The sequence below is a fragment of the Urocampus carinirostris genome, chromosome 1 (assembly GCF_059441175.1).
Source record: "Urocampus carinirostris isolate Australia breed hairy pipefish chromosome 1, RoL_Ucar_1.0, whole genome shotgun sequence".
Classification (NCBI taxonomy): Eukaryota; Metazoa; Chordata; class Actinopteri; order Syngnathiformes; family Syngnathidae; genus Urocampus; species Urocampus carinirostris.
The window spans coordinates 44,916,593-44,944,546 of NC_142349.1; the positions used below are offsets into that span (position 1 = coordinate 44,916,593).

Sequence of the window (27,954 nt, forward strand, 5' to 3'; positions counted from 1 at the left end):
CGGCATATTGCAGAAGAAGAAAATAAGGCGAAGAAGGACTTTTTAAACGCCTATTGTGGGTCTTCAAAACGTTGATTATTTTTTTGAATTTCTCATCTGCTTTCGACATGGAGGTTCCGGGACCAGACAGTGACTGGAGAAGTCCACAGTTCAGGCAGAAAGTCGTCGCTCAAATGTAAGTTTTTTTTCCCCAATTACAGCGTAACTGAGCTCAGTTTCGCTTTAGCTTGTTAGCTCAGGAAATATTAATGATAATAATTTCAATAACAAGGTCACACTGGCTCCTGCTTGACGTTTATAAATCACAAAGAACTGGCTGCACGGACTGTATCCAGTATGTATTTTAAATGACGACTTATGCTGCATTCCATCAAAGTGGGTAATCGGAACAGTCGGCTCTGATAGTACCAGATACGTCCCCAAAGCGTTCCAAGAAAGGTGGGAAGTCGGTGTTTTCCAACCTACAACCAAAAAAAAACTATCAATGGAATGACACTTGAGGTGGAAGGTCCAAGTTGCAAGGTCTGGGTACATATCTTTTTTCCTGTTCGGAGCTCGGAAAACAGAAGAATTCCCAATTTTCTTGAATGCAGCATTACTATTAGCTGGAATGCAACGGTCGTTCCACTTAAGTTTTAAATATACTCACGTAAAGAACCACACCTGGCTCGCGAGCCATACTTTCCCAATCCTTGTTCCATTCTGAATGGTCTCAAATATCTCATCTCATCTCATTAGCCGTACCGCTTATCCTCATTAGGGTCGCGGGGGGGGGGCTGGAGCCCATCCCAGCCATCTTCGGGCAGTGGGCAGGGGACACCCTGAACTGGTTGCCAGCCAATCGCAGGGCACAAGGGGACAGACAACTCATTCGCTCATTCACACCTAGGGACAATTTGGACTGGCCAATTCACCTGAAATGCATGTTTTTGGAATGTGGGAGGAAACCGGAGTGCCCGGAGGAAACCCACGCAAGCACGGGGAGAACATACAAACTCCGCACAGAAAGTCTGGAGCTGGATTTGAACCCACGACAGGTTCCCATGACATGAACTGTGCCGCACAAGCGCTAACCACTGCGCCGCCGTGCTGCCCGGTCTCAAATATAAATAGCATTAAAAAGCTGGATGCTTACAGTATACCTTGCTGTGAAAATGAAAGGCACATTTTAGCTCACTTATTATGTATTAACTACTCTAATGCAATAAAAACGTTTTTTCGTTTACATATCTTGTGAGCTCATCTTTTCATTGGATCAGCAGTTGCTGAGGAAAAAAATGATATTAGGCTGTCCAAATGCAAGATCCAAGCAATGACAATGAAAACTTAGACTACAGTTGATCATGTTGTGTTTGAATTTTGCAGCGAGGATGAAATGAGAAAGGCAGGAAGTGGACACAAGTCCAGCACAGACATGGAGAACCATGTTTACGTCAAAGCCAAGTCCAGAGTGAGTCCCTTTAAAACTTAAAATGAAGTGTTAAGAATTGGGTGCTTGACAACCTTAAAATACTTGAGTTTAAATTTCGTATTTTCAAAGATTGACAAGTGCTAGCATTTTGGGTTGATAAGTGGTCGTGATTCCTTGATTTTGTTGCCATGTTGCTTAACAAGTCTGCTTAAAATGACAGCGACACTACTGTCTAGTTGCTTTGCCTTGCGATTGCATTTTTTTCTTTTGTGATTAACGACAGCTGGCACTAGTTTATTTGACATTGAAGAGTCATCGCCCTCCCACAAGTCACGCCCGAGGGGACAGGTGCATTCTACACCCATACGGCACAATGAAATGTGTATTAGTTCAAGGATTAGGTGTCAATTATGAAACATGCAAAAAATTAATGTAACGTTTCTGAGTGGTGAATAGTAACGAAAAGAACTTCCTGCAAATATAGACTACGTATTACCGTCATTTTCCCCAACATCTTACTTGTATGGGAAGATATTTCTCAAAAACACTATTGTTTAAATCCACAAATATATTCTCGATTTTACTAAAGAACTGAAAATCATATATCTTAAAAATGCACACGCAAGATTAAAAATCGCAGATATATTCCTGTACTCAGCAAAATACATGATAATAACACCTGATTTCTTAATCTAATGGCACAGGGGGAATTAGAAAATTGGCTTTGTATGTCCTTAAAAAGTGCTAGAATTCGGCCATGAAAAAGGTATACGAACCCTGACAATACTGACTAAAAAATGCAGTTTAGTAAAAAGTGAGTCACAGATTTATTGAATATAACCTGGGAGAACATATTTAAATGTGCCCCTTAAGTCATGGTTACCTTTAAATGGTTGCCCAAGTAAACTTTTGTTTTAAAATTAAATGTTATGTTTCTTGCCAATATCCCGTGTTGACGTGAGGCAACTTGGGCAAAAGTGACAATTTTGGGTGGTGCACATTTGCAGGAGGAGTACCTGTCCCTGGTGGCCAGGCTCATCATTCACTACCGCGAATTACGTGAGTGACCCGTTGTTCAATTGTTTACCTGTCCGCTTGGTCTTTGACCCAATGCTCAACCTTGTTTCTTGTTGACAGACAAGAAAAACTTGGGAGGTTCAGGTAAGTGCACATAAACATGTGTCGCTTTACATGATTGGCGCGTGTAACACGCTTGTGTGTTGTCTCCACTAGATCCCATCAATGCCCTGACTAACCTGACAGGTGTCGGAGGGGGCCCAGGATCCATCGGCATGGGGCCTCGCCCCGCTGGACCCCCCGTTGGGGGTATGGGGGCTATGGCACCCATGCAGATTGGCCAGCATGCTATGTCAGGGGTGTCTGCAAACCCGCAACCCTGTGAGTGTGTTTTGGTCGCCGCATGACCTTGTTTTGTTCTGTCTAATTATTTTACCTCACTTGATTCAAATTGAAGAGGAGATAAGATTGCAGATATTTTGTGGCAATGTACCACACCCCCCATGTTTAGCCCCCATATTGTTCCTCGGTGTATTTTGTGGTAATTTTATTCAATACTAGGGATGCACAATAAATAAATACAGTATTAATAATAACTCTCTTCTCCAACATCTTTTGCAACGCTCTTATCCGTTCATCCAATGAAAAAAACAGCTCCATCCATCAGCTCCTCTGTTCCGACTCTTCTCCTCTTTCGACAACTGAACCGTTCCCCCACAGTAAACCGTTCTCTTTTCATCTCCTCAGTGCTGCCGAATTATTCGACCCTAATCTGTTTATCCAAGGCCATCACATGTCTGCTGGAGCCTATTCCCTCATCTCTGTTCAAATCTTGTCTCTTATCTCTGTTTCCCTTCATCTCGGCCATTATCCATTTCTCAGTTTCCACCGGTATTGTCTCCTCTACCCTCAAAACTGCTGCCGTTGAATAATGCCAATCCCTATGCCGTTATCTTTAGTTCTAAAGTGAACTTTGACCCATACCAGCCTGTTCAGCCCAAGCACCCCCAACATTTATAGCATTTTTAAAACTCATTTTTCTTTAATAAAGAACAGGATAAGCTTAAATATAATGGAAAAACACAAATTTGAAAAACAAAAAACAAAAATGTGAACAACGCAGCGCGGAAATACTTAACTGCCTTGAAATAGTTCCATCCATTTAATTCATAGCACTTTTTTGGAGTTAGGGTCTAGGTGAAACTGGGCCAGTCAGGTTTTCCACTAGAAAACGTCTGATTTAAAAAAAAAATAAAGAGTTACTGTTCTCATATGTTCTTTTATTTGCACTCTCGGACACTGTACTATTTGACCACTAGATGTTGCTGTATTGTGTCGTGCAACCGAAAACAAGTGCATAGAAGAATCCAAACTATGGAGACTCAAAGTGACCGAAATGCATGATTTTACCTCCCATTTTATTGCCCAGCCTTTTTGAGGTTTCTAGTTACCCTTAGGATCAAGATGGCTGACCATTAGCTCACTTTATGTAAAATAAATGCAAATTTCTCAAGCAAGGGGTATTTTTAATAAAAAGGCACGTTTTTATCATAGTTCATGTATTTTGGAGTCTCTGCTAAATCAATACAGTAATCCTTCGGTTATCGCGGTTAATGGGGACTTTTATTATTATTTTTTAAACCCGGTTAATGGGGACCAAAACAACCCGCGAAAAGTGAAAATCTGCAAAGTAGCGACGCCCCTCAAAGATGCTTTAAAAAAAAACTCTTTTTATTTTATTTTGTTATTATTATTTTTTAGACCCTCGAAGCTCTGAACCTGCAAACGTGGAACTGCAAGGTTCCACTGTATTGCTCTTTATAATCAACTATTGTTTTCTACCACTAGGAGGCAATAAATAAAACAACTGTCCATTTAAACTTTCATATTACAGTGGGGGCATCAAACAATCACCCCGCGGTTGCCATTGGCCCCCGGACCGCATATTACAGACCCCTGCCCCAGACTGTCCGTCAAGTCAAGTCACATTTATTTGTATAGCCCTTAATCGCAAAAATGTCTCAAAGGACTGCACAGTATTACAATTACACCATTGCCTGATCTTAAACCAACATGCGGGCAAGGAAAAACTCAAAACCTCAGCGTGAGGAAAAAAGAAACCTTGAGAAGGGGCCTCACAAGTGGTAATCCCCCTTCCAGGATGACCAGGGTGAAATAGATTTAGCATTGAGTTACAGTACAGAAACATAGTACAGTAAGGACCTCGGTTATCACGGTTAATTGGGACCAAAACCACCCGCCAAAAGTGAAAATCTGCGGAGTAGCGACGCCCCTTCAAAAAGAAAAAAAAAATCTTATCTCATTATCTGCACAGCTTATCCTTATTAGGGTCGCGAGCCCCTAACCCGTGGCGCGGGTACTTTCGGGCGCGATACGCACGACACCGCGACAAGCCGAGCGGGTCGGGCGCTCGGCGCGGAGGCCGGCCTGTCGGAAGCGCAGCAGAATGCGCGTTCACGCGAGGGGGGGAGGATTTAGTACGGGAGTCGGATTTGGGCACAACACCGGCGCCTGGCGTCTCCCGCTCGGGCCACGATGGCTCTACATGGCGCTACACGGCCCTCGATGGCTCCGGCCGACGGCAGGGGGGACCTGTGGGGTTAGGGGGGCGGTGAAGCGGAAGCCGCACCAAAACCGCGCGCCGGGAAACAATAACGGCGTGCCGTGCTAGGGTCGTCAGCCGAGGGGGATTCCCGCAAAAAGTGAAAATCTGCAAAGTAGCGACGCCCCCTTCAAAAAAAAAATATTAAAAAAAAATAAATAAATATATATATACATATATATATACTGGACTGTCTCAGAAAATTAGAATATTGTGATAAAGTTCTTTATTTTCTGTAATGCAATTAAAAAAACAAAAATGTCATACATTCTGGATTCATTACACATCAACTGAACTATTTCAAGCCTTTTATTATTTGAATATTGCTGATTTTCAGATTCAGATTCAGATCTACTTTATTGTCATTCTAGTACACGTGTATACAGAACGAAATGTCGATGCATCTGACCCCCACAGTTTCCTTGAATGTACAGATATAAATAATGTTGTATTGTAATTGGCTACGTATAGTATTTTACCATAGTGCCGATAGTGCAAGAAGAGTAGCTAACCAGATGTGCAAAATGGGCAGTCAGGTTAACAAGTCAGGTACACAGTAACATTAACACTGTAACAATAACGCTGTAATTACCATAGTGCAGAGAGCAATGTGCAATTTTGGCTTACAGCTGAAAAAAACTCAAAAATCCTATCTCAAAATATTAGAATACTTCCTCAGACCAAGTAAAAAAATAATTTTATAACAGCAAAACTAAATCAAACATTTGAAAATGTCCATTGATGCACTCAGTACTTGGTTGGGAATCCTTTTGCACGGATTACTGCATCAATCCGGCGTGGCATGGAGGCAATCAGCCTGTGGCATTGCTGAGGTGTTATTGATGCCCAGGATGCTTCAGCTCATTTGCATTTGTAGGTCTGGTGTCTTTCATCTTCTTCTTAACTATACCCCACAAATTCTCAATGGGGTTCAGGTCAGGGGAATTAGCAGGCCAATCAAGGACAGTGATGCCATGGTCAGTGCACCAGTTACTGGTGGTTTTGGCACTGTGGGCAGGTGCCAGATCATGCTGGAAAATGAAATCCTCCTCTCCATAGAGCTTTTCAGCAGATGGAAGCATGTAGTGCTCTAAAATCTCTTGGTACACAGTTGCATTTACTCTGGACTTGATGAAACACAGTGGACCAACACCAGCAGCTGACATGGCTCCCCAAACCATTGCTGACTGTGGGAACTTCACACTGGATTTCAAGCAACTTGGATTTTGCTCCTCTCCAGCCTTTCTCCAGACTCTGGCGCCTTGACTTCCAAATGAAATGCAAAACTTGCTTTCGTCTGAAAAGAGGACTTTGGACCACTCTGCAACTGTCCAGTGCTTCTTCTCCATAGCCCAAGTCAGACGCTTCTTCCGTTGTCTTGAGTTCAGAAGTGGCTTGACCATGGGAATACGGATATTGTAGCCCATTTCCCGGACACGTCTGTGAACTGTGGCTTTTGATACCTGGACTCCAGCTTCAGCCCACTGTCTTTGAAGCTCCCCCAAATTCTGGAAGCGGCTCTTCTTCACAATTTTGTTAAGGCTGCGGTCATCTCTCTTGGTTGTGCAGCGTTTCCGGCCACATTTTTCCCTTCCAACAGACTTTTTGTGGATATGCTTTGAAACTGCACTCTGTGAACAGCCTGCTCTTTGAGAAATTTCTTTTTGTGTCTTACCCTCCTGATGGAGGGTATCAATGATGGTCCTCTGGACAGCAGACAGATCAGCAGTCTTCCCCATACTTGTGATTTAGTTTACTGAACCAAGCTGAGTGTTTTTAAGGCTCAGGAAACCCTCGCAAGGTGTTTCGAGTTAATTAGATGATTCAGGTGATTAGTTGAATAGCCTACTTGTATACTTTTTCATGATATTCTAATATTTTGAGATAGGATTTTTGAGTTTTTTTCAGCTGTAAGCCAAAATCAGCAATATTCAAATAATAAAAGGCTTGAAATAGTTCAGTTGATGTGTAATGAATCCAGAATGTATGACATTTTTGTTTTTTTAATTGCATTACAGAAAATAAAGAACTTTATCACAATATTCTAATTTTCTGAGACAGTCCAGTATATATATATATATACATATATATATATATATATATATATATATATATATATATATTTTACGATTACAGACCGCGAAGCTCTGAATCCGCAAACTTCGAACCGCGAAGTAGCGAGGTCCCACTGTATCCATCTATCCATCTTATCTACCCTGGTCATATCCCCTGAGAGGGGTGACCGACAGCAAGACAACACATACAAAATTAAGGAAAATAAAAAACATAAAAGGATAAAAAGGGAAAAAGTATATTTAAAAAAAAAAACACACAAAAGTTTTTGGGACCATGGCCAACCCAAATGCCCAAACACCCAAACAGGTTAGGCACCTCGGCACCCAAGTTCGTCATGCTTTCGTCCCTCCAGATTAAACAGGACACAAGAATGCGACCATGTCACACAAACATAGTAAACATCAATAAAAGAGAACACTAGGTAACATGTTGAAATTTGTCCAAAAAGTCCATAACGACAACGACGCAGCTTCCCATCTCTGCCGGCTGGTCGATGCAGGCGTTGACATGCTTGAGGTCAGACGCTGGTCCGGGGTCTCACAAAACTCTATGGGAAACAATGATCACTATGATTAAGTACTCCGTAAAAAATAGCACAGAAAATGCACTTTAAAAAAAAAAAAAAAGAAAAGAAAATCGCATCAAAATTACAACACCGGTTTAAAAAAAATCGCAATTTAGTTTTTTTACCGAAATCGTGCAGCCCTAATAAACTGTAGAAGTCCTCCGGCGAGTGCAGGCTGTGACCAATAACCGCCAATATTACCTCCTGTGCAAAACTGTAATTGCTTTTTTAAAAATCTTTAATTAATTAATTAATTACATGTTTTTGGAGACAATTGTTTAATACCCGAGCGACCTTAAAACTGGGGGTTTAGTTTGTTGGATCTGTTGGTCATTATTCTGTGACAGTATTCCTTTATCATCAGACTTGACAAAGCCCCACTTTAGTTGGTGGAAACTGACTGATATTCATTTTAAGGAATGACAAATATTCAATATTGATTATTTGATTATTTATAGAATAAACAATATTGATGACTGAAGATTGGCCCGACTTCTTACGATTATTAATCTTCGCATTCCCTATTCTCCCTTTCTTGTTCCTCAGTGGGTGGTCCAGGCCAACTGTCAATGCAGCAGCAACAACAGCAGCAGCAAAACTTGCAGTACCAGCAGTTCCAACAACAACATCAGCAACAGCAGCAGCAGTTCCAGGTTCAGCAGCAGATGAGAGCCCAGCAGCAGCAGTTACACCAGAATCAACAACAGCAAAACCAGCAGCAACAAAACCAGGTACTACCACTACTAGGGTATCCGTCCCTTGCCACCTTCCACCTGTTGCCACTTCCTGTTTGCAGATGCATCAGTCTAGGATGCAACAGCAACAGATGGTGCAGCTACAGCTACAGCAGCAGCACGCGCAGGCACAGGCTCAGTCCATACAGCACATGGTCCAACAGCAGTCCCAGCCGGGCGCCATGCAGCCACTCCTGCAACAGCAGCAACAGCAGCAGGCAGCCATGGTGCCTCAGTCTCTTGCTGGACAGATGGCACCCGCCCCACACGTCCCCATCAACTCGCTTAGTCAGCAGCAGCACCAGCTCAAGATGCAGCAGGCCTTTCAGGTCAGTATATGCCTCGTCAAATTTTCAACCCTGACAAACATTGACTCTCTTAACTGTTCTTGCTAGCTTTGCCCTTACTAACCCTTGCTCCAACCTCCAATCAGCCTTCTTTATCTCTTTGCAAATGGAAAAATTTACCATCCTGCCTACCCTCATTCCAAGCATGACCCCTCTCCATATAACACCACAATGTAAAAGTTTCCTTCCCACCATGCTGTGTCTCAAAGCCCCATTGCTTAGCCTTTGACCGGAGCACGGTTCTCAACTCCCTCATCCTCGGGCATTTCCCCTGTCCAAATGCTCCCTTCACATACAGAGGTAACAATTTTTTGCCCAAGTTGGGCCTAAAATGTCGATCAATACTTCAGGATGGTGCTGAGCTTCTCACTTGGTGACTTCTTTTCAAAGAAATATAAGTTTATGAAAATGTATACTAAAACGATTTGTGGATACCAAACTTAAAAAAAAAAAAAAGGATTTATTGAACAAAAAATGGTCATACATCGTTCTTCTTTGTCTTTTTGCCTTCTTTCTCTTAAAACGCCACGCCAGATTTTTTGGGACGTATTTGTGCTTTGGTTTACGGCCCAAGTTTCATTCTGTCAAAATGATGGATGACGTTAAAGCGTCCCTGACAACGATGGAAAATTGTCGCTTAATGTAACCTGTACAGGTAAAGATATATATATATATATATATATATATATATAATTTGGGTTTGCTTAGGTCTCAGTCGTACAAATGCTAATTGGTCAGACTCAGGGTGGGTTGGGCTTAATACCCGCGGGCCTGGGTCAGGCTGTAGTTTTTAAGCTAGGTTACCTCTACTCACCATGTCTACTTTGATACATGTATGCAGGCCCGGGCAGCGTTGCAGCAGCAGCAACAGGCGGCAGCCGTTCAGGCACAGATGGCCGCCGCATCAGGACAGGTGAGTTGTAACCTTCTCATGGCAACAGCACAAGATGCCTTTATCTTCGTTTAAGAATCTTTTTTTCCACCAGCTAGTGCGGCCCAACATGCAGATCCCTGCCCGGATCCCCAGGCCTCCCCTGGCCCCAAACAACCCACCCCCTAACGCTTCTAATGTGACGCAGCAGGTATGACCTTTCATTGTGACCTTTTAAGGCCTGTCAAAACCTCTGGTGGGTTTGTCCTGACAGGTGCAACAGCATGCAATGATGTCATCCCCCTCGCCAGTGCAGGTCCAGACACCCCAGTCAATGCCTCCACCACCCCAGCCTTCTCCACAGCCTCCTTCCTCGCAGCCCAATTCTGTCAGGTATGCACACACAATGACATGGTCTGCATCCCAACTTTCCGTGATAAACTTCAATTAATGCGGTTACATGCTTTTGTAGCTCGGGTCCCACACCCTCTCCGGGAGGTTTTCAGCCCAGCCCGTCCCCTCAACCCTCACAGAGTCCCTCTACCGCCAGAACACCCCAGAACTACGGTGTACCCTCACCCGGCCCGCTTAGCACTCCAGGTATACACACGCACACAAACAACCTTCTACACTATGTTTCTCTGGTGTGTCGGGACCCAAAAGTGGGCCACATGCCTTTGCCTTGGCAAAATAATGCCAAGAACAAAAAAAAATGGTGTCAATTACACTCCTAAACAGTCGATGGCGATCTCAATCTTGTCCTTCTAATTCAGTCAATCGGCACCGTCCCGATATGTGTTTGAGTAGGACCGTATCTTAATTTATTGAGACTTTTGACGTTTTTTTCTTAACGGAAGAAATATGATAGGTCTCAAGGAAGTAATAAGTGGAAGTAAAAGTGGAAGAGTGACAAAAAAGATCGAATCGAAGATGGAAACGATTGCAAAATACGAAAATGGTGTACAAGTGCCATTGAAACGCTGCTATAAGGTACCGTAAATGGTTTCAAATGTTACATTTTTAGCTTTTTACCAGTATATTCATCTCTGTTTCCACAATTGATTACCCATGAATGCTTACGTACAGGTTTGAGGAATTTTTTGGGTACAAATTTATTTTAGTACGTGGCTATTTTAAACAGTTCTTTGAAAAATGGTGAATATATTCTACTATCTCCACTTCAAATTGCACAATTATTTTATTTGATACATCTGAGATGTGGCAACGTTTTTTCGATTTGGGTCGCAGTTTGTCATTGGGGTGGAATGCTGCGTCCTGTTCTTAGGCCCATTAAGAACCACTTTTCTAAGCCTGTGTCCTCCCAAAAGGAAACCCAAACTCTGCAATGAGTCCAGCGGGGGGTGCATGCCAAGAAGACCAGCAGTACATGGAAAAACTCAAACAACTTTCCAAATACATTGAGCCCCTACGCCGTATGATCAACAAGATTGACAAGAACGAAGGTGGCGAGCATGGCAGTGGGCATCATTTTTAACACCCCTTCTGTGAGTTGGTGTTGACTATGACTTTTTGTTTGGGTCATCATCAGAGCGGAAGAAAGACTTAAGCAAAATGAAGAGCCTCCTCAACATCCTCACAGACCCCAACACCAGGTAAAACTCCCATTTCATGAGGACTAGACATTTGGACGATAATTGTAATTTCCTTTTTAGCATTTGAAGGATCATCACAGGTCAAGGATAATAGAACTGATTTGTGCAGTGCGTGTCTTCAGGGTTACAGCAGTGACGGGTTCCAATTTCTAGGGGATGACGACTCGATAGGCAAAATATTTGCATTTATGTCCCCATCTGTCAATGATTTACTTTTTATGCCACCACAAAATATCTACAAGTGCACTCATAGCTGAGCACGACTGTGGCACCTGCCAATGTGTTCAAATGTCAGATGTCGGTTTACAAGACCATGGCAACAACATCCTAGTCCACATTTCTGTCATAAGGTGGATGTTACCTTGCCAACACCATGGTGTTGCTGATGATGGTTTGTGGGGAGGAATGGTTAGTAAATGTTACCATGGCAACAGTCTTGTCAATTTTCTTGACCTTCAGGTGTCCACTGAAGACACTGCAGAAGTGTGAGATTGCGTTGGAGAAGTTAAAGAACGACATGGCTGTGGTAAGATACGCCTCCTGTTACATCACTTCATGTTATCGCCCGACCCCATTTAATGAATATGTGTGTGTTTGCACTTGTGTTTGTATATGTACATGTGTGCTCGTGCTTTTGTTCAGCCGACGCCCCCGCCACCGCCTCTGACAACAAAACAGCAGTACTTGTGTCAGCCACTACTTGATGCTGTCATGGCCAATCTTCGCTCTCCCTTCTTTAACCACTCGCTACACCGCACCTTCGCCCCAGCTATGGCTGCCATTCATGGCCCGCCCATCACGTAAGTTTTTGCTGTGCACGGGACATGCGTCTTAGGAAGGTGTCTAATATTACTGCAATACGTACTCTTCAAATCTCCCATTTTTGGCCCTTTGATTGTTTCGATACACTTTTCAGGTTTTTCCACCTTTGTTATGGCCAAATTTAAGCAATTTTTAAGGACTTATCAAGCCAGTTTTTAAATGTATCCAGTACCATCAAAAGAAAAAACCCAGTGTGAATCATATATTTGTGGATCTGCAAAATACAAATGCGATTTTTAATCTTGCGTGTTGGCCTGGAGAGGGATCGGCGCCACCAGGCTGTACTTGCCCAAGACACAATATAATTTGGGGCGGCAGTAGCTCAGGAGGTAGAGCGCTTGTCTTGGGATCAAGGGATCCCAGTTCGAATCCCGGCTCGTCCATGTTACATGTCGAAGTGTCCTTGGGTAAGACACTGAACCCCTAATACCCCCAATAAGCAGGTTAGCGTCTTACATGGCTGCAATACAAGGCCGCTATTGGGAAATGTGGAGCACATTGTAAAGCGCTTTGGGAAGTCATTGACTTGAAAAGCGCTATTAAATGCAGATCATTTCATTTCAATACAGATAATGCTGCCCCTTTGACCCTATTAGTTAAGGGATCCAACCAACTAACCAAATCGCAAATATATTTGCGTTGCTGAACAATACGTGTGTAAGTATTTTTGAGACAAATCTTCCCATAAGTGTTGGGTAAAATGATGTTAATATGCAGATCATATTTTTAGTTGCAGGAAGTACTTTGAATTTACCAATGGGAAATGCTACCCAAATTTTTTCCTTGGCCCATAATACATGATCCTTATATAAAATCCTTGCACTAATACACGTTTTATAGTGCCGTGTTTAGGTGTATTATGCACCTATCCTATTGGGTGTGATAAACCTTAGTAGGACAACACCATGCAAACTAATGCCAGCTGCCATCAATCATGAAGGAAAACATGCAATGGCAAAGTGAAGCCTGGTCCTGTGCCTGTACAGCTTAATCAGAAGAGAGTTTCAACCTTTGTCTTTCTAGCTTTTACCATTGTTTAGTAAACAACAGCTGAACATTGCAAGTTAAATGAATGAATGAATGAAAACTTCGAAAAATTATAAAATAAAAACAGGACAAAAACAATGACTCAACAACAAAAATAATGTTAACATAACATGTTCGAAAAGGGGTTCGCTTATTTTCCCTACCGCTTCATCTTGCCTATTGTATACATTTTACAGATAGCTCCTCTTTTGTGTCTAAATATAACAAAATCTCACGGATATATTACATAGGTCAGATATCAATAATTATAATAACCATAGTCACATATTTTATACACTAATCATCGTAGTACCCATCTATTACCGTTATAATGCAACTAGTCACTTAATATCATTACACCAATGATAATAACAATAGCAAAAATAACAGTTATGATATATGAATAATAGTAACAATAACAACAAGTTTAACCATTGTTGTAAACGCAGTATTTCCAATCTCTACAATCACTCATACCCCATTTTCTTCATTTCTGTATTCTGCCAGTAATGTTTTTTTTTTGTATTTATATTTGAACAGGTGAATACTTGGACATTGTTTGATCTCGTCTTGTAAATTATTCCAAAGTTTGACTCCACACACGGACACACACATACTTTTCCTGGTAGTTATCACCTTTGGGATTATGAATTCACTACAGCCCCTTAAGTTATTTTTCCCTCTTTCCGAGTGACATTTTTTTGGATGTTTTCTGGCACTGTTTTTGTTGACCTTAAATAGCAGTTTTGAAGTGAAAAATGTTACTAAATCATCACATTTTAATCATTCAGACTTCAGGAATAAAATATTAGTATGATCCCGATATCCTACCCTGTGTGTGGTTCCTATTGCACGTTTTTGGAGGATAAGAAGGGGCTGTAGTGAACTTTTTGTAATTATTGCCCCAGACTTCTGCACAATATGTAAAGTATGGCAGAACACTTGACACTTGATTTCAAGAAAACTGAGAAAAACTAGATGCATTTGAAGCAGAATTTCCACTTTAGTGCTTTTTTAAAAATATATTTTTATTCTTGCATGTGTGATACCTCCAATATATAAACCAGGGGTTTTCAAACCGTTTTCAAGCTGAGAGCTACTTTTTGTTACTAATTCTCACAAAGGGTATCCAGTTTGATGGGCATTTTTAAAATAGAACTTCGTGTCATTACCAGGTTAATTATTGGAAGTAGTGCTAAATAGACCCGTTTAACCACTAAATGCCATTTTCATTACTGGTCTGGTGGGCTCTTCAGCTGTGCTTAGGGGGCCATGCTGGTGCCCGCTGGCATCACGTTGGAAACCCCGGATCTAAACAATGTTTTCCATAAGCACAAGGGGCTTTTGCTTGCAAAACATGGTACAGACGCTGCCCAACTTACGAACGAGGTTCCGGACGATTGTAAGTTGAATTTGTTCATAAGTTGCTTCAGTGTCATATGTTTGGGATTTATATAAGGATGTTTAAGGATTGTATAAGTAACTTGTATTGTTTTGTCCTCAAACATAAACATTTCATAAAATAATATGCTCTATTAAGATAAATAAAATTAAGTTCAACTTACTTTTGGAAGATGGCCTTCAAGAGTTAGGCTACTTCCTCTCCCGTGGTAGAAAGTGACCAAAGAAAAGCGATCCAACTATTTTCTCAACCGCATCAGGCTTTCCTACTCCACGTTTATTTCAAAAGAAATGGCTCGCCTCTTCTTTACACTTTACATCAACCATATTGAATGGATGTACGAGATATTAAACAATAAAAATGTCTGAGCGCACAGGAGACATATACAGTATAGAATTTTTACACATGAACTTGGAAGAGGAAGCGGAGTTTTTTTTTAACTTCCAGGTGGATGCTGGGTGACCTCTCACAGTGCTACACACCGGTAACGCCGGAAAGAAGCACTACAGTAACGTCCTGTATTCGGAAAAGGGTGCACACAATAAAAAAAATCAGACTTACAGCAACGTCAAGCTATTTTCCGACATCCCGAAAAAAATATTCGCATCTACCGTTTTACGTAAGACGAATGGTCGTAAGTAGGGAAGCGTCCGTATTGCAAGAACACTGAACTGATGCATAAAGTTTGCAAGAACTTTTCAGCCCCCCGGTATTTGTGGTGAATCGATCACACCATTTTAACATGGTGATTGTGTCGAATCGGGCAACTGCGTTCCCTGCAGATGCGCACAAAACGTCATCCCCCACTGACCAGGCTATGACAACGGTATTTTTTGTCATCTTTTTTTGGAAAATAATAAATTGTTCTGTCACCACACAGCTTCAGCATGCCTATTCCCCACATGTGGCCGCCTACACATTCTTTCTTGCCGGATACAGGAAGAAACACTAGACAGTGGCGGCTTTATTGATGTGTGGACAAAGATCTGAATAAAGCCACTGTGAACATCTAATGGTGATTTTTCATACTGAAATCATCCCCAGAGGCTTGATACTTACTGATGAACTACGCCAAACACAATGTATTTTTTCAATATAAAACAAAACCCGTATGTTTATGTTTTGGCTCTCAGGAACAATTCTACTGAAAGTGTATTCATACGTGATGGCACCAAATGAGGGCAGCAGGGTTGGACAGTGGTTAGCGCGTGTGCGGCACAGTTCTATGGTCATGAGATCGAACCTCCCCGTGATTGTGTGGGTTTCCTTCCACATTCCAAACACATGCATGTCAGATGAATTAGCCGGTCAAAATTGTCCCTTGATGTGAATGAGCGAGTGAGTCATCTATGTGTGCCCCGCGACTGGCTGGCAACCAGTTCAGGGTGTCCCCTGCCCACTGCTTGGAGATGGCTGGGATGGGCTCCAGCACCCCCACGACCCTACTGAGGATAAGCGGTGCAGATAATGGATGGCACCGAATGAGTTGAGCAGACTTGTGAAAAGTGGCAACAACTTCACTCATTTAAAAGCACTTCACTTGCAAGGATTTCAAGCACCCATACAAACCTTAAACTTTAAAAAACATCTCTGCATGCCATCAGTGGCCCGTCAGTTTCGTTGAAGAAGAGGAAGCATGAAAATGACGAGCGTCAGACCATCCCAAACATCCTTCAGGGGGAGGTGGCCCGCCTGGATGTCAAGTTCCTGGTGCACCTAGACCCGGCCCACTGCAGCAACAGCGGTGCTGTGCACCTCGTGTGTAAATTGGGTGAGGGGCTTTAAAATGCTCGCAATGTGGCCCTTTTCCCTTACACTTACTCACTTGTGACTTTTTGCCACAGAGGATAAAAACCTTCCCAGTGTTCCTCCGCTGCAGCTCAGTGTTCCAGCAGACTATCCAGACCAGAGCCCGTACTGGGCTGACGACGACGACCTTTATGGTGAGATAAATTTCCGTTAAGACCACGATGCCCGGCACTGGCACCTTTTAGATAGCAATAGAAGCTTCTTCAGATACAAGCCGTTTTTCAATTTGCCTTGTTTTTGCTTTAAATTATTAGCATATCCTTCAAGAGCATTGTTGAGGGTAAAATTAATTTGTGTTGGCTGACAATAATTCAAACTATGGTGAAATACTATAAGTTAATAGAACGTTTGTTGTTTTGGTAGGCTTAACTGATATTTAACATCGACATTGGTCCCACTCGAAGCAACGTTACTCATTGATATTTAAAAATGTACGAAATTGGCATCTCATGGTGTCCCGGAATAGTGATTGAAAAGTCTGAAACGACACCCGATGACATTACTTGTTCCTAGGAAAAAAGTCGATTTGCCCCTGACCACTAACTTCTGCGCTTAGGTGCCAACCGCTTCCTGCAGGCGGTGCATAGGACTTTGGCGTCCAAGCTGCTGCAGCTTCCTGACAAGCACTCGCTGACTGAGGTTCTGCATACTTGGGCGCAGAGTGTCTGCCAAGCATGCTTGTCAAGTGCTTGATGTCACCACAGCAACATCAAAAATGAAAACCTTTCACTTTTAGATAAAAATTTTGAAAAATCACCACGTGAGAAGACCACACTTGTACACACAGAAATTTTATTCATTTTGAAAACCGTATTAAAAGCGCAACGAGAAAGCTCTGTATGACACGTTGGTGAACACATCCACAAACTGGCTGCTTCCTGCTACTGTCAACACCTGAAACAAAACAAAAACCAATTCAAACACAAACGACTGTATCGGATAAATAACAGTCTGTCTTAACTGAACCTCTGTCCCTGTTTATTCATTTATGAATCTTACAGTCGGTTATCTTCAATAGGGATGCAGGAGTGCTAGAGCCCACCCCAGCTGAGTTTGGGCAGTGGGCATGAGACAACCTGAATTGGTTGTTAGCCAATCAGAGTCTGACACACACACTCCTTCCTGGAGAAAGTTGACTAATCGACCTTCCAGGCATGTTTTAGGTTTGTGGGAGGAAACCCACTCATGCATGGGGAAAACATAACCCCTGTGATAAACGAGGATTCACTGTGTATACAAAATGATTTTGTCTTATAATTAAAGGTGCGCTGCAGAATTTGGAACTTTTACTCTCTGGCGCCACCTCATGTCTTAAAGTGATTGCAGTGCCTAAGGCAGCTTGTTCATGATGCGCTTGCAAGTGCATGCATTTCTTAGACATGCCAGAATAAATTATCTTTTTGGAGGTTTGGGTTAAAGTTAGGACTTCACTAGAAGCAGGCATTTTCTTACTTGCTTTTTTGACAAAACTTAAAAAAAAAAATAAACGCTGCAGGGACAAGCATGTCGTCACTCTCAGCCCCTTTCCTTGAACCTAATGTGAACTGCTTTGAACAGTGCCGATAAAAGTAAGATAAAAGCAGATAGGTGCAATGGAACATAAAAAAAGCACAAGGGCTTTTTGAACTCAGTTGGGCATTGTTAACACATACTTAACCCCTTAAATTAAGTTAACCCCTTAAGGTTCCAGTAAAATTTGCCTAAAATCCCAATCCAAGATGCACTCAAAGTAAATTAAATGCTGTTCTTGAACCATTTGGAGAATATGGGCAATCTTGGTCTCTTTTGAAAGTTAAGACTCGGGTTTTGTTCCGAAGTGAAATCATCACTGCAAAAGCTCCTAACATTGAGTAATCTGAGTTAGAACACACAGAAATGAAATGTTTTTTATGGCTTGAATTTGTTTTTTTGTAATCGGATGCTTGCAGATGAGTGTAGTAGGGGCATCTTAGCCTAAAAATAGGTGAGACAATAGCTTCAAGCCTTACCTGGTACCTAGTCAAATTTGATCCCAATTTGAAAAACAACATTCTCCCCTTTATTTAATAGTAAGTCAAGGGATTTCCAAAAGTGACGATTTGGGGACTACCAGTTACAGCACTTAAAGCTATGCAACTGTGTATTTGACCTAAACCAATTCTTTAGACATTTTGAAAGAGTTGTAGATGTTTGGCCTCTTTCCAGAAGTCAATAATTGTGCATACTTAGTGGTGCGTAAAAATGAATCAGTACTGGCATTACGCAAACTTATTTCAGGGTCTTATTTGAATACAATAGGGACATCGATTTATTCAGAATTGTATTTGCTAACCAATGTGTCAATCATCATTTGAATTTGTCACTATTGGCTAAAATTATACGGAGGTAAAAGCGTCATCTCTTAACAATACAGGCCGGTATAGACCAATGTAAGCTGTGTACTGTGAAACAATACCTGACATTGGCCAAAAAATATGCCAATCAAAACTTCAGAGGCTAACAGTTTATAGAAAATAATTTTGGGGCTAAAAAAACAGCAACAAGGAACGTCCATTGATGCAGAAATGCTTTTCGGCTGATTTTGTTTTTTCATCTGTTGGCATTATCGTGTGTTTTGGGGTAAATATTTTACACGGTTGGATTCACTAAACTCTCGCGGATGTAAGGAGTCCATTGTCATTGAATATCATGTTGGCCAGGGGATGTAATTGGTGAGTTATGTCGGCTTTATAGTTTTCGGGCATCTTGTTTTAGACGTGATGTTTCACTGATGAATATTTTGAAATGTTCATATCTTGAATCCCAGGAGTTTAAGCTTTCTAATGAGATGCGGCATGCCATATTTTTGTGACTGGTGACATTGTGCAGACACTTATTTGCTTCTCAACAGTCCGGGGGCGGACCGTCGGAACGTTAAGGGGTTAATAGAAATTTTTTATTTAACTCTTAACTTTTTAAGGACGACTCAAACAACGCACCCCACCTTTAATGTAGAATCAACAATACAGTTCTATACATTGTGCCCATGTTTTAAAATCATCAGGCGGGCAAATTGATTATTCTCCTCTCTGCCTTGGACAAAAAAAACACAACGGAACTGCATGTACCTGGTGTTCTGCACTGTTGGTGTTGAGCTCCAAACTGTTGATGTTATTGGGTGTGCACGGGATCTGAGCCTTTACCTGTCCGCCCAGGAGGCAGTGGGACACCGTGGAGCCTTGACCCACGGCCAGAATCTAAGTGGGAGCACATACATTTTAAAGCCTGGGTTATGCGGAGTCAGATTGAAGCTCGTTTTGCTCACCATGTCCTGGTAGAAGCTAGCTTGCCTTTGGCAGCCATTCAGAGCAAAGATTGACGTGGGAGTCAGGGAGCGAAGGTGCCATAGCGAAAGGGACGGACCACCGCCGCAGAGCTTTATCGAAACCACAATAATGATTACAAAACTACAAAGTCACAAGTACAGAAAACCACCACCACTTCAGGGGGAATTCTTCATTCGATCTGCTTTCTCGACAATAAGTAGCATTACTTAGGTACCATCCCTTGAGACCATGGTTTAGTCTATTCTGGGCTAGAGGCAAGATGGGGTACAAAAAAAAAATCCAGGCCAACAAATAATGAAGATCAAGGCAAACCCCAAATATTATTCCTCCAGTTTTACTTAATTGCTTTTATTTTGTGCCCACTTCTGGTTTTGCGTTGTTAAACATTTGGAAACTTGATACCAAAAGATAGCAGAAAGTTTGCTCTGTAGCTTCAACAACACAAGCAATTCATTTGTACGTTCAGCGCGGGGATTCACTGAACTCTCGCATATTTTGTCTTACCATCCAATCAGAGTCAGTGGTTAAACAGCTGATCCACTTGCCAAATTGAGGGCGTGCACATTTCTGCCAAAACATGTCACATAAGGGACTATAAAAAAATGAAAGTGTAATCCATGTTACTGCAGTCACGTGATGGTGCCTCTTACTTGGTATTTGTACACCTCCACACAGTGAACACACTGAGACGTCCTGGTATCTGCAAACATGACAGGAGAGACAATCCATTTCTGTTGAACAGGCCTGATTTGAAATGTTAAAATGTAGGACCACTGAAATTCAATTGGGATTTGAGGAATAAATGACATTTGGAAAATGGTTGAAATTTGAATAATGTCAAGACGACAGCCTTGGTCAAAAAGGCCCAGCAGCTGAGCACAACCTTCTACTACGCCACCATACAGGGAGTGCAGAATTATTAGGCAAATATTAATATATTAAAATTAATATTAAAATAATAAAGTATTTTGACCACATCATCCTCTTTATGCATGTTGTCTTACTCCAAGCTGTATAGGCTCGAAAGCCTACTACCAATTAAGCATATCAGGTGATGTGCATCTCAGTAATGAGAAGGGGTGTGGTCTAATGACATCAACACCCTATATCAGGTGTGCATAATTATTAGGCAACTTTCTTTCCTTTGGCAAAATGGGTCATAAGAGGGACTTGACAGGCTCTGAAAAGTCAAAAATAGTGAGATATTTTGCAGAGGGATGCAGCACTCTTAAAATTGCCAAGCTTCTGAAGCGTGATCATCGAACAATCAAGCGTTACATTCAAAATAGTCAACAGGGTCGCAAGAAGCGTGTAGAAAAACCAAGGCGCAAAATAACTGCCCGTGAACTGAGAAAAGTCAAGCGTACAGCTGCCAAGATGCCACTTGCCACCAGTTTTGCCATATTTCAGAGCTGCAACATCACTGGAGTGCCCAAAAGCACAAGGTGTGCAATACTCAGAGACATGGCCAAGGTAAGAAAGGCTGAAAAACGACCACCACTGAACAAGACACACAAGCTGAAACGTCAAGACTGGGCCAAGAAAAATCTCAAGACGGATTTTTCTAAGGTTTTATGGATTGATGAAATGAGAGTGAGTCTTGATGGGCCAGATGGATGGGCCCGTGGCTGGATCGGTAAAGGGCAGAGAGCTCCAGTCCGCCTCAGACGCCAGCAAGGTGGAGTACTGGTATGGGCTGGTATCATCAAAGATGAGCTTGTGGGGCCTTTTCGGGTTGAGGATGGACTCAAGCTCAACTCCCAGTCCTACTGCCAGTTTCTGGAAGACACCTTCTTCAAGCAGTGGTACAGGAAGAAGTCCGCATCCTTCAAGAAAAACATGATTTTCATGCAGGACAACGCTCCATCACACGCATCCAAGTACTCCACAGCGTGGCTGGCAAGAAAGGGTCTAAAAGAAGAAAAACTAATGACATGGCCTCCTTGTTCACCTGATCTGAACCTCATAGAGAACCTGTGGTCCCTCATCAAATGTGAGATTTACAAGGAGGGAAAACGGTACACCTCTCTGAACAGTGTCTGGGAGGCTGTGGTTGCTGCTGCACGCAATGTTGATCGTGAACAGATCAAAGCACTGACAGAATCCATGGATGGCAGGCTTTTGAGTGTCCTTGCAAAGAAAGGTGGCTATATTGGTCACTGATTTGTTTTTGTTTTGTTTTTGAATGTCAGAAATGTATATTTGTGAATGTTGAGCTGTTATATTGGGTTTCCCTGATGAAAATAAATAATTGAAATGGGTATACATTTTGTTTTTTGTTAAGTTGCCTAATAATTATGCACAGTAAGTCACCTGCACACACAGATATCCTCCTAAAATAGCTAAAACTAAAAAAGCCCCACTCCAACTTCCAAAATATTCAGCTTTGATATCAATGAGACTTTTGGGTTCATTAAGAAAATGGTTGTTGTTCAATAATAAAATTAATCCTCAAAAATACAACTTGCCTAATAATTCTGCACTCCATGTAGAGCCCGCTAACCTACTGTGTCAGTGTGGCACTCAAGCTGCATAGTAGAAGACAGGGAGAGGCTGCAGAGGGTGACAGATACGGCACAAAAAAATCATTGGCAACCCACTACCTTCCTCGCCTGACATTTAAAATACCAGATGCGTGAACAGAGCAAAAGGCATCATAAAGGACATCACGCACTCTTGTTACCATTTGTTCAACCTGCTACCCTCTGGTCGGCGTTACCGATCCATTCAAGCCAGAACGACTAGACTCAGAGACGGCTTCTTTCCTAAGGCTGTCACAATATTTAATTCAAATTTGCACTGAACTGAACCTCTTTCTCATATCATCTGTATTTGCATTGTAAATAACCAATATTTATTATTGATTGATGCCATCTCAGTTGCTGCCTGCTTGGTTTTCATACAGTGTTCTGTCTTGTGTAATTGTAGTTACGTTTTTATCATATTGGTAATCCCGCTACTTTTAAATGCAATGTTACTTTAAATTATATGTATTTATGTGCACTATTTGGGGTAGCTTTGAATTTCATTGACACTCTTTTGAATGAGAATAAAGGCATTCTATTCTAATAGTTGGAATTTATGAAATTTGCAAATATTTGTGTTTGATCTGTTCTGACTATGTGTAGATAATAGGAAGTTTTGGTGAATGTGGCAGCTATTTTACTGTGGAAAATCAAAGTAAAAGTTATGGTAAATGTTGAATTTTGTTGTAATGTTGGAACTGGGGCTGCAACTAACAACTATTTTAATAGTCAACTAATCAACGACTATTGAAACAATTAGTTGAATAATCAGCTTTTTTTTCTTAAATCCAGCACGAAATTGTGTGAAAAATGATAAAATGGGTACAGGAAAAAAATACATCTTTTAATAAACATATTGCAGATTCGTACAAAACCGCACTATCCAGAACCAATTTGGCTCTGTGCTTGGTCAGTAGAGACATAAATCCATGAAGAAACCTGTACATTTTATAGGGACAGGCATATATTAAAATACAAAATATGTATTCCTGAAAACCAAAAACCGGTTCATTAGCAGCAGTAGAACAGTAAATCCAACAAACATGTGCATTTTGTAAGGTACATTCAGTGGTCCACTGCAAAGTCTGAAACAAAAGAATTTATCGGTTTCTCAACAGTTTTTAACAACTAACACTTGTTCTTCAGACTGCATGCATTGAGTTTCCAATATGTTTGCCAATCACTGCCCTGCATAACAGTCAAGCTCTCTTTTATAGCCAAATATGCGTGCATGAAATTTACAATGCATGTCATCAAAAACCATACTGGCTCAAACGAGGCGAATCTGACTCTGTTTGCTCAACTGTCTGCCGTGTTTTTTTTTAATGTTGGTGCGTCACAGAGGACTAACTGTTGCAGCCCTATTTGGATCAAAGAAAGTTTTGAGAAGTTTATACCGTACCCCACATTCTGACTGCGCCGTCCTCGCTGCCCGACAGAACTTCACCTTCACGCTCCCTCACACTCAGACAGTGGACATTGTCAGAATGTCCCCGAAAAACCGACTGAGAATGCAGATGAACGAGAGTTAAGATTGGCTGCCAATGAATCGGCATGTTCGCTGCGGTCCACCTTGAAGACGCCGTGCTCCAGATCAAGGACATGAACGTTGCTGTCACCGCCGCCAAGCACCACGCTATTGTCCTGACGCAAACAAACATTGATTTTGGGACTGAGCTGGTTGAAAAAAAGTTTGGGGAAAAAAGTCCTCGGTTGGGAATCGAAATTAGTCGCTGGCCCTCAGAGTACAGTGGTACCTCTTTATAAGTGCACCTTTACACACATTCTTTTTAAAAAAAAATAAATTAACCTGCGTTACGGAAGAAAATCCAGTTCGTAAGCAGTTCCAGAGACTGCAACTAGAGACCGCTCACAACCGTCACCTCGGTTCTGTTTGCGCATAAACCTCCCGCCATCAGGCTCAGCACTTCGCATTCTTGGGAATACCTGTAAAGAACTGTATTTTACGGACTATAGGTGTCACCAGGTGAATACTTAAGAAAGGAAAAACATTTAAGTAGCACCTAGTGTCTCACTCTCATTTTGGGGGGAAATGTATTTGATAAAATCCAACACCAAAAACATACATGTCATCTCAAAAGGCTATTTAAAAATGAAAAATAAAATAGAGAACAGGCTGAATAAATGTACGGTATACAAACGTTACATGATTGAAATTTCTGGTTATGTCAGTAACAATGTAACATACTAAAAGTTATTCAGATAACTAGCATCAAGAACCTTTTTACTAAACTATTGGCTTCACACCAAATCCATAAATCTAATGAAATATTCACCCGCTGTGTTACTTTTACCGGTAAACAACTCCAACTCTGACGGTAGACAATAAGCCCTATCCCCACTACTGCGTCAGAAAAAGGCTGCACCCCCCCCCAAGTTAGATTTTAGTTCATATTCGACAAATGTGCTTGTTACACGAGCTATTTGGGCTGAGAGCTTGACCTTGGACCGAAGTAAGCTCGTATGTAGAGGCACCACTGTACGCCAAAGTTGTAATACTCATTTCCAAAAATGTCAATTATTAGCGGAAAAAAAAAAAACAAGAAATACAAACAGTCAATCCACTCATGGGCTGAATTGTCTGACTCGTGAGGACAAAGGACTTTAAGGTAAATACCAAAACAGCGTAGTTCTACTCACTCGGGGGTTCACGACCATGGCATTGATCTCAGGGATCTCCATGCTTGCTCTAAACAAGTTAGGACAGAAAATGTCACGTGAGCTGCTGAAACTTCATCGACAGAGTGAACTGTGCAGACACAAACTTGTACTGCGGTCTCCTTGTCCACACAGCCTTGACGTTCTGAAGGCAAACACAACAACACCCAACGGTGAGTCAAAGATGTCGACGCAAAAACAATTTTCGGGCAGCAATGCACTACCTTCTTGATGAGCTCAGCCCAATTCCAGGCGCTGAGCGACCCGTCCCCAGCACTCAGCAAATGGCCGCCAAACGAGTCCAGACAGAACACTGGGCCATCATGAGCTTAGATGCACAGCATACAAGACAATCAGACGGTCAACCTTTTTCCCAACCGAGATGGAGTCCACGTTGCTCACCTTGAAACGTTAAGACGGGCTTCCGACCAGACTCCGACACGTCAGGGCTCAGAGCTGCGCACAAACTGAAGGAACGCCATTAATAGTCACCATCTTCATTAGCATCATCGCAACATTCATTGCCATAATCCACATAGCCCACCTGAAGATGGCAATTTCCCCATAGTTGTTTCCCGCCGCCAAAAATCGTCCACATGGCGAGAAACTTTGAGAGAACACAGACATGTGCAGAAGCTGTGGACACATCAAATGTCCATTAAAATTAACTCTAAAAGTTGGTTCATTAACAGGCCATTTTGTGTCATTGAACTAGAGACTGCAATAACTTGTTCCAAACTATTAAGTAGTAAACATTTGTGCGATTTTTAGAATTGGTCAAAGCACATTCACGAAATCTGATTCTTTTTCATCCAAGTCATCCAATCTAGGTAAACTATTGAAACAAGGTGTGAACTTCGTATTGAAATCAGACTACACCTACATGGAAGGACATTTCAGAAAATTAACAGTGTCTTATAATGACTATTTTAGAGAGTCAGATCCATCTTGACTATCAGGACACATTATGGTCTGCATTTATATAGCGCTTTTTAAGTCAATGAAGACTTACAAAAGTGCTTTATTACAATGTGCTTCACACTTATCCATTCACACACACACTCACACACCAATAGCGGCCATGCAGCCATGCAAGGCGCAGACCTGCTTATTGGGGGCATTAGGGATTCAGTGTTTTGCCGAAGGACACTTCGACATATCACACGAAGTAGCCGTGAATTGAACTTACGACCTCTTGATCCCAAGACGAGCGCTTTACCTCCTAGCATTACAAACATTTGAACTGTAGTGAAGGGAAATACTTAACATATTTGGAATATTTCAAAATAATGAGACGTGTTCCATTAAAAAGTTCAACCCCAAGCACAGGAAAAAAACAAAACGCCGATTTGATCTAATGTACCGGTGTGAGGAATGAGTTCACCATTTTTTTGAAATGCTCAAAACGTTTTGAATACATGTGGTACGATAGGTTAAAAATTATGTACATCATTTATTCACCTAAACCATCATTCAATATTGGCCACTTAACTATTCCATTTATTTATTATCGTAACTCCACCATTAAGACTATAAGCCCATTTAAAAACTATATTTCAGTACTTGAAGGTAGGCCTGCAAAAAGTAACTGACGTTGAAGATTAAAAAAAAAGAAAAGTCAACAATGAACTCCACTGCTGACTATTGTCGCCAACCCCCCTTTTTTTTTTTCAACAGAGCGAAGCATCTCTACATGAATGCCATCCCTGCTGAGAGTCGCTCATGTCTCGGTAACATAAACATACAGAAATGGCAGTGTCATCAAGTACATTTACCAAAACTTCTAAAGTGTGGTAGCATTTTAGCCGGGAGACAGCAAATTAAATAATAATTTTACGCTTGGCCCTGCCGCGCTTCCGTTATCACAGTCTGTTTTTATTTTAAAAGCAGCAATACAGAAGTACTGTAAACCTGCACATGATTCGCAATGTAACCCAAAATGGCTGATCGGGTCAGAATTGGGTTCAAATATAAGATCTTACCTCTAGGCTGAAAGTGGCAGACAAAATGTTTTCCCGCTTTCGGAAGGCTTGCTCGCATAAGAGTTGTCAAACATTTCGCTATTCAATTAACACATCCATATTTTTTTCCTTGTTTGACAGCTGTTGGCGCCAACACTGGTAGATTAATGCGCCGTAACCACTGAGCCAGTCACAATTTGTGAAATTGGTGACGTACACCAACTGCTCTTGCTCCAAGACTGATTATATGGGCCAGAGCCACCAAATCTCATCTTGAAGGTGCCCGGGTGGATTTATGAGCCTAGCAACAAGTAAAGGCCAAAATGTGAATTGTTAAATGCTAAAATAAGTAAGACAGCACGCATCTGAAAGCAACCGGGGAGAAGCTGACAGACAATTTGGAATTATTTATGAAGTATTAAGGGACAAAATATGATAAACCTCACATGATCCAGTTTTGGGGCCAGCAGAAAAGGATTTGCAGGCCCCCACGTCCCACCACTGGAATGTGCCGAATGTTCAATAAGATATATTTTTCATTGGACCCATTTTTCCTGGCTTTATTATCAATAGTCACAAAATTAACTTCATTCTAAATTAAAAAAAAGGTAAATATCCGATTATTCGACTAATCGTTTGATAGTCGACTATTAAAATAGTTAGTTGCAGTCCTACTTATAGGGCTACTTTCAAAGAAATAGCGCACTGTTTGTTGCTGTGTCCGGAGAGAGAAAACATGCAAAAATAGGTACGTTAATTGAGAGGGAAAATATCCAATTTTCTTTGAATCAGTAGCCTTTATCAAATGTGATGCTTATGTCACAGGCTTTCTTAAAGATCGTCAACTTATTGACGATGAGCCTTGCAGGGAGGTTAGCATTTCTGAAACTGCTATTGTCCTTTAGACAAAATACATTTAGAGTAATAGTGGCATCGGGCGTTTTATAGAAGCAGAAATGAAGTTTACCTCGACTGGCCCCATTGTTAAGGCGAGCGTTCAGACCGCGTTACTCGATATTCTTCTTCAAGAGAAACGGTGACTGGCACCATCCTTTTTGGTGCATTACCGCCCCCTATTGTTGTGGAAAGGTCATTTCGATGTTCATGAAAACATCACACTCGTCACAGATAATCGTTTCCGTTCCACTCCTGAAATTCTATTAAAAAG

General features: G+C 41.6%; 2 protein-coding genes across 4 annotated transcripts; one reads left to right on the plus strand and one right to left on the minus strand.

Annotated features, from left to right (window-relative positions):
* On the plus strand, nt 1-17,161 carry med15 (mediator complex subunit 15). 3 transcript variants are annotated; one of them, XM_088341205.1, is made up of 18 exons: nt 2-175; nt 1,366-1,450; nt 2,419-2,470; nt 2,549-2,572; nt 2,645-2,809; nt 8,239-8,423; nt 8,489-8,755; nt 9,615-9,686; nt 9,760-9,855; nt 9,919-10,037; nt 10,117-10,244; nt 10,973-11,107; nt 11,194-11,257; nt 11,717-11,783; nt 11,900-12,057; nt 16,112-16,278; nt 16,352-16,450; nt 16,873-17,161. In XM_088341205.1, exons 1-18 carry the CDS (start codon nt 108-110, stop codon nt 17,007-17,009), a joined length of 2,088 nt encoding a protein of 695 aa, XP_088197331.1. In that variant the 5' UTR covers nt 2-107; the 3' UTR covers nt 17,010-17,161. The 3 variants fall into 3 exon arrangements, with proteins under 3 accessions (XP_088197340.1, XP_088197331.1, XP_088197348.1); XM_088341214.1 differs by lacking the exons at nt 16,112-16,278; nt 16,352-16,450; nt 16,873-17,161 and adding an exon at nt 14,955-15,384 and having other exon boundaries at nt 1-175; XM_088341222.1 differs by lacking the exons at nt 16,112-16,278; nt 16,352-16,450; nt 16,873-17,161 and adding an exon at nt 15,388-16,095.
* Nucleotides 17,092-27,872, minus strand: thoc6 (THO complex 6). The gene is made up of 13 exons (XM_088341236.1): nt 27,754-27,872; nt 25,370-25,461; nt 25,228-25,292; nt 25,050-25,153; nt 24,933-24,970; nt 24,808-24,856; nt 23,719-23,790; nt 23,549-23,651; nt 20,272-20,321; nt 20,126-20,188; nt 19,600-19,710; nt 19,403-19,531; nt 17,092-17,210 (listed from the first exon to the last, which is right to left on the minus strand). Exons 1-13 carry the CDS (start codon nt 27,766-27,768, stop codon nt 17,130-17,132), a joined length of 972 nt encoding a protein of 323 aa, XP_088197362.1. The 5' UTR covers nt 27,769-27,872; the 3' UTR covers nt 17,092-17,129.
* Nucleotides 27,873-27,954: the final 82 nt, after the last annotated feature.